Below are 7,500 nucleotides of genomic sequence, written 5' to 3'. Positions count from 1 at the left end.
TCCTTTCTGAACTTTATTCAGAAAAATAAAACAGTAAAAATTTTTATATTATTAAAAGACTAGTGGAATAATGTAAATAAAAACTTGAATTGGGAAAAAATATAAATTTTATTCACTTAGAGAATAAAGGATCCTATTAAAACAATAATGGGATAATGCGAGTTAAAAACTTGAAATGAAAATACATTATTTAGAAAAATAAAATTTAGTACAGTTTTTTTAACCTTTTTAATTTTTCATTTCGTAATTATGAGCAATATCCTTCAGGAATTCAATAGGCTCTGATGACTCAACTTCCATCACTATTTTTTTATTCTTTCATCAGCATTTCTATATTTCTTTAGCTTTTTGGGAGGTGGATATCCAGCGATTAATTTTTCTAGAAATGCATCACGTCCTTTCTGAACTTTCCTCAAGGCATCAATAAATTTCAGATGGAAGGATGATGCATTCCTAGTTCGAACTGTAGACGCGATGACAGGTAGCTTCAGCATGATTGTTAGTGCGATCATCATCATTTACAGTGCGTTCATAAAGGTTCCAGATCTTGGGAGCAAACATAGGGTTCATTCTTGCATTTCGACGCCTATTCTGTCGTCCAATATAAGTGTCTTCGAACCAATGGAACAAGGGTATTAGTTCGTCTGGAAGACCCGTTGCTAGTGTATCCATGTATTCGTCTATCTTTTCTAATGGCACAAAGGCGAGCGCTATAATCATTTTAGCCCATAACGCAAAGTCCGAGTCGGTTTTATAGCGATTCCATAAACCCAATGAAACAAGATGTCTGTGCATGTTTTGGGCTAGATGGAAAAAACATCCCTTAATTCGAGCGGTGGGAAATGCATCTTGAAAGGCATGAATGGCAGCTTGCTCAAAATCACAAATTATAGAAACTGCTCTCAAATTTGGTTCGATGGTTTTAAGTAACTCAAATAAACGAGAATAAGTTAATCTTTGCTTGTCAGGAAGAAGAGCACAAACTATAGGAATAACTCCATCATGCTTCTTAGCCGATATAACATATACTTGATGAAAAAGACTTGGCGCAATGGTGAAAGTTCCGTCTTGGCCCAAATTTCTGAGAAGACTAAATGCTGAAGCCAGCTTATTCTTCCAAATATTAAAATTCTCTTACTGCCTTCTCCTGTGTCTCCCAATAGGAATTTTTCTTCCATACCCAGTTGGGGAACATACAGTGTATAGGACTCGGGTATAACTAATTGCTCCAAATGAGTTGGGTTAGCTGGCGCTTTGTTTAATAATTTTCGTTTCCTAGTAATAAGTTTTTACGCATTGCAGGCAAGTCAGGCCCTATGGCTAAAGCTGCTTGAGAGGCGCCAGTTAAACATTCATTTACTACAACGGTTGGTGGCTCCAGCGTTTCAGCACTTCTTTTCTTAATATTTGTTTTCAACTTTTCAACTTCTACTTTTGCAGCAGATGGTTCATGGGTATGTTGATTCAACTGGCAAATCACTTTTCCATCCTTCATATGTAATCTTTTTCTACTTTACACCGATCTTTCTGTTCACATCGCCAGAATTTTAATTCAGAATCACTCTTGCTCGTTGCATCAAAAATAAAAGGTATCCATCGTGAATCACTTTGCTTCTTCCACGTTTTGTTAAAATATCCCCTTCCATTTCTGTACAATAGGGCTTAGACGACTGAAAATTCTAATGCTACCAAAAAGTAAATGTAAGAAAAAAAAAAACAATTGTTCAATTGTTAAACAATTGTTAAAATGAGAGCTAAATGCGCTATAACGACGAAGTATCTATTTGATGGCTAAATGTCGTTTACAGCGACAAAGTAGTCATTTGACGCCTAACATTCTCTCCGCCGAAAATTTCTATATGCCAAATCGGCTACGCCGAATCGGCCAAGCCGAAACAGCGACGCCAAACGGGCTACGCCAAAAAGTCTCATTCCCGGAATATTATGATCATTGTGTTATAATGAACAAGCAATGTTTATAGTGTAAAAACCACATTTTCATACAAACCCATGAGTCATAAGGAAATGCTCAGCTGGAGCTGGAGCTGGAGCTGGAGCAGGTAAGTACTTGACAGGATAATGCTGCAACTGGGACAAGTTCTACAGCAATAATGCAGCTGGCATCTTAAGATTAATGGGTTTGTATGAAGAACATACATTTTTTGTCATAAAACATTTCATTTACAATGGTACTTTACTGAAAACAATTACGCAATAAAAAGCTGGTATGAGCGTGCCCTGAAAAGAACAAACTGCAAGATGTATTGCCCCATTCATGAAACCTTTTTCAACAAGCTGCAAGATATATTGCCCTATTCATGAAACCTTTTTCAACAAGCTGCAAGATATATTGCCCCATTCATGAAACCTTTTTCAACAAGCTGCAAGATATATTGCCCCATTCATGAAACCTCTTTCAAAGATTATCTTCCTTAAACTTTACTATTAAGCTGAATTACAAATAAACTTCTCATCCTATATGAAGTGCTAGAGGTAAAATCATATTTCACTGATCAATTTCTTGGCATTCTAAGGGTAACCTGATTTTAAAATTAAACATAACGTTCTTTTTCAAGCACATCTTCTGACTCTCCTCACCTGATCCTTAATGCGCAATTCCAGGTCATGCTTTGCCTTTTTCAAGGTGGCTACTTCTTCCTCCACCTTTCCAGAAGAGGTAAGATCATCCAGTTCTCGATTCAGGGCAGCAACTTTCTCTTCTTTAAGCTCCAACTCTAGTTTCAATGTCTGTTGAAGTAAAATATAATGGTTAACTTATTAAAAAATAAAGATTTTGGCAGTAGATTTACTTAATTCATCTAACCTTCCCCTCCTCTAAACATACTTCGACATCCTGGTTAGCTGGTCAATCATGACTTACTACCAGGCACATAAAATACCATTTACCATGGGTGTCTTTCTTTGCTTCAACCTCTTTGAAGTCATTTCAACAAGCACTTTCAGATCTAAACTTTAAATTTGCAACATTTAAAAGTGCTCCTCTTCTCCTCTCCACATTCAATAACACTTATAATATTCATACATCAAAAAAGGACTGTAATCTTGCCAGATGCCATCTCTCCATTTGCATCTTTTATTCCTAAGATCCACTTGTCCATAATTTTTCTGTCTAGAGTTACTTTCCTTCTGTACATCTATTTTCTTTTCCAAAATGTACTTCATAACTTCCCTTCTTATTCTCTTCCACTTTCTTTTACTTTAAATCTGCACAAAATATTCACTACCATGTAACTGCACCTCAAACAATCTCCTTTTTTCCTACCCTATAAACATCTTGTTTTACCATTTCACCTCTTACTGCCTCTACTTCCTTTACCAAATTACTTATTTTCAAAATGATTCACTGCTAATTCAATAGCCCCATACCTGAACATTACGCACTGCTCATATACTCCTTCCAATTAGATATCTTTCACCCTACCCTATTTCCCATCCTTCTTATTTTCCTGCTTCACTTCTTTCTTATACAGCTCATTTATCTTGAATTATATTTACATACATTTTTAACCGTTTCTCTCCAACTGGAACTATTTCCTATCTTAATTCTCAATTCAACGAGATAATAAGACTAACATCTTGCCACTACTCTTCTCATTCACATCAATCACTTTGTTCTTGCACCTAGTTTATAACAACACAGTCTAAAAACTTTTCATCAGAATTTTCTCTTTTCAAAGAATATTCTTCTAGAAACCACATATTCCAAAAATGAAATCGTTATCTTATCACATTCTCACAAGGCTCTCTCCAATCTCATTCACTCCAAAACTACTAATTATACAATATCGTTTGCTACCACCACCATCTATCATAGTATTTGAGTTACCTAGTACAACTAACCATTCTTGTTGTCTAAACCAAACGAAAGGGATTCAGACACTCCCACAAAATCTCAATCACTATTACTTCACAACACCAGAGATTCAAATATACGAATCAATTTGTTACTACTATACTCTTTTCTCATCCCTGGACTGTATGTACAATCATAATACTTGGACCAGCAAATTAGCAGTCTTTCACCTGTCCTCATAACAAACCAGCAAACTGCATTCTATTGTCCTATATCCCTCAGCCTCCCCAAAACGCTCTCCCTAGAGACTTATCAGTCCAACTTCAGCCGCTACGAAGATTCCAGTATTTGTTTCTACTCACAGCAGGCGACATAATGAGAATGAACAACTGTTGAGAAACCTAACTCTAGACAGACGTGTTTAGATCATAGAATAACAGTAATGCAACAGAAAATGAGCTGACATCAGTGGAACATTCTGTGAAACAAAAGACTGGCTAAGCAACAGAAACAGAGTTGATATGAATGGGACACTCTCTCTGAGAAAAGTCATAGTGGTGGTTGGCCCTTTGGTCTTCGTTCTCTTCATCAAAAACTGTATTTGTGGCTGACCAGCAAAACAAGCAAGGTTGCTGATGACACAATAATGGGTTTCAGTAATGACAATGATGCAACAACTTACTCTTCTAATCTTGTCTCATTCAGTACCATAACATCTAGTTTTATCTCCTTCAAATGCAATAGAAATGCAGAGATACTATCTAAGGATAATGGAGTCCTGGGTTGACAGAATGATTATTTGGAAATATTTTAGAATACAGAAAATAGCAGAGTGAGTAGCAGGTCTTGATGATGGTAAAGTGAAAGAGGTAACTTTGTAAATACAAGAACAAGCATGGAAGTGACTGCTGGGAATATTAGCATGGCAGTTAAAAGGCTAAAGAATCCAAAGACACCAGGAGTTAATTGGACTGCATATGAGATACTGAAGTAAGGTTTGACTTGATTTGAAGTTCCTTGGCATCAATACACCTGCAGTAAGGTGATGACTTGTGTAATTTATGGCTGATCAGGGTTTGTTAGGTATGTTTAGAAAAAGGAAAGAGCTCAAAGAATGGATGCGAGGAATAACTGTTTTGCTGTTCCATGGAAAGGGTGATAAGAGGCGAAATAAACTACAAAATATACCTAGAAAAGCATATAAGGTTAAGCTTTAAATGGAAGTTAGATAACAAACGTTGATAGGTAAGGGCTCATCTGATTTAGACAAGGATAAAGAAGAGCAGATCTAGTGCTGTTAAAAAACAGCTGTGTAGAAAGTTTGAGAATCAAGGCAAAAAGATTACAGTATGTTGTATGGATGGACCAACAAACAACTTGTTACAGTCTATAACTAGTAGAAATGCAATGTGGATGGTGTTTTGGTTGCATGGCGTGCAAGTAATTTGTTGAGATTAAAATAACAGGGCACTTTCATAAGCACATGGTCTGGAATAAAAGTAGGTGCAAGACGTAAGTGTGTTAAATTTCTACGGCTATTTTAATATTTTTATGAGGCAATGATAAAGTTTAAAAAAGGTCAGATTTAAGAAAGTTTTGTGATATGGCTGCTTAGACTAATTAGGTTTGAAAGACAGACAAACTTTTCAATAAATATAAAATTTTAAATAATCTCCATGATTCATAGACTCTTTCAGAATGAAATTCTAAATAATTTTCAAATTTCATAAGTACAAATCTATTAAATTATTTAATCACATCACTTGGGTTATCCAAGAAATGCAAAAGAAAGAAAGCTTAATCTGGCGTTTTGCCCTTAGGGCTGGGAAACCCTTCCTCATCTTGAGCCTCTACAACTTAACCTCCAGAAACTACCCAAACAGTGGTGGCAGGGGATTGGCACTCCCATGAAAACAAGAGTTGCCCTACTAAACACGAATATTAGTTAAAGATTCCCAATTCACACAAGGATGATCCTCTTGATTTTGTATACTGAGTCGAGTTTAGGTGGAAGACCTATCATTTCTCTGTGGCATTCTCTCCAGTGTAGGGTATAGCTAAAACATGGTTACAAGAACTGACACACATTTAAAGAGGTAAGGCATCCTCTTTCGACAGCACTTTTAAGATGTTCCCTCCACTTGGTAGAAAAAACGAATGAAATCTGTACTGGAAAGGAAAGGTGACTAGTCATGTTCACTGTGAAGGCTATAATGAATGGCTATACCACTTACGCTGAAAATGGTAGATTATGACATGACTGCTTAATTATGAAGGCAAGGTTTGAAGACCAAGAACAGTGTGCTTCGAGAAACCTAATCCAAAAGCATTTTTTGTATAAGTGAACAGCAAAAAACCAATCAAGAGCACAATAGGGCATTTAAAAGAGATGTCATTATTCTTTGTAGTGATGAAGGAATATTAGATCCGTTGAACGCATATTTTTCCAGTATGTAAAATGAGCAAAATATCTCAAGTTCCTAGTGTTCCTATAACATACCAATGAAATGAACCATTAAGGAAAATAGAAATGACAATAGAAGTTATACGTTAACTTGAAATTAAAGTTAAACAAAACCAATCCCAAGATCCAGATGGGTTCCATCCAACAAAAGAAGAAATTGCTCCAAACCTTCTGTGATATCTATGAAGCATTCTTGAAGCAGAGGAAAGCAATCAAGTATTGGAAACTGCAAATGAACCAGTGAACTAAAGATTTATCAGCCCAACTTCAGCCCCTACAAAGATTCCAGTATTTATTTCTATTCACAGCAGGTGAAATAATGAGAATGAACCACTACTGAGAAATCTAATTCTAGACAGACGTGTTTAGGTCATATAACAACAGCAATGCAAATGATAAAGGTTAATTGACTTCCATAGTGTGTTTGGCAAGGATCCAAATAAAAGATTAATGACACAACTAAGATGAACAGGAGACAGGATAAGCAACAAAAATGAGCTGACATCAGTGGAACATTCTGTGAAACAAAAGAAAAGATTGGCTAAGCAACAGAAACAGAGTAGATATGAATGGGACAGTCTCTCTCAGAAAAGTCATAGTGGTGGTTGGCCCTTTGCTCTTCGTTCTCTTCACCAAAAACTGCATTTGTGGCTGACCAGAAAAATAAGCAAGGTTACTGATGACATAAAAATGGTTTTCGGTACTGACAATGATGCAACAAGAAGCAGTTGCAAGATGACCTGGAGAAAATAGCTGATGTCATTTAATTAAGAATAGAAAGTCATACTTGCACATTATAAAAACAAGAATGCCTAATATAACATACTTGCTAAGAGACCGACAGCTGTCATTAAAGATAAACTCACTATTAGGAAGATGGAGGGACCATCCCAGAGAAATGCCAAAGAAAGAGTTGAAGCAGTAGAAACCCCGGTTCCCAAAAGGAGGCTTAAATGCTTAGGCTAATTTGTGCCTTCTTGAAAACCATCAGATAAAAGGTCAGTTTTAAAGAGTAATTCAAGAATATTCACCACGAGTGGTTACCAAAATATATCAAACACATGAAAAATCGAATAAAAAGGTTCAACACCAGTGCGTTTTCATCCACTTAATAAACAGCCTCAGCTTGGAAAAGACTATCACCTTAAGTTATGAATACAGTGGTACCACTACAAGACAGAGTACAGATGAGACAAAGTGCCTGACACAATGCTACAGTTTT

The 7,500-nt window shown here is 36.2% G+C and overlaps 1 protein-coding gene across 7 annotated transcripts in view; it reads right to left on the bottom strand.

The window, feature by feature from the left end:
- The window catches only part of LOC136842602 (unconventional myosin-XVIIIa-like), a 1,295,621-nt gene that overhangs the window by 93,337 nt on the left and 1,194,784 nt on the right, over positions 1-7,500 (bottom strand). For all 7 annotated transcript variants that reach the window (XM_067110180.1, XM_067110181.1, XM_067110182.1 and 4 more), the window contains one exon: positions 2,599-2,748. In XM_067110180.1, coding sequence (XP_066966281.1) covers positions 2,599-2,748 — 150 coding nt within the window. The remainder of the gene's footprint in view (positions 1-2,598; positions 2,749-7,500) is intronic.

The sequence above is a fragment of the Macrobrachium rosenbergii genome, chromosome 10, assembly GCF_040412425.1.
Source record: "Macrobrachium rosenbergii isolate ZJJX-2024 chromosome 10, ASM4041242v1, whole genome shotgun sequence".
NCBI classification, from domain to species: domain Eukaryota; kingdom Metazoa; phylum Arthropoda; class Malacostraca; order Decapoda; family Palaemonidae; genus Macrobrachium; species Macrobrachium rosenbergii.
The sequence above is the reverse complement of the archived record's forward strand: the minus strand, read 5'-3'. Positions and strand labels throughout refer to the sequence as shown.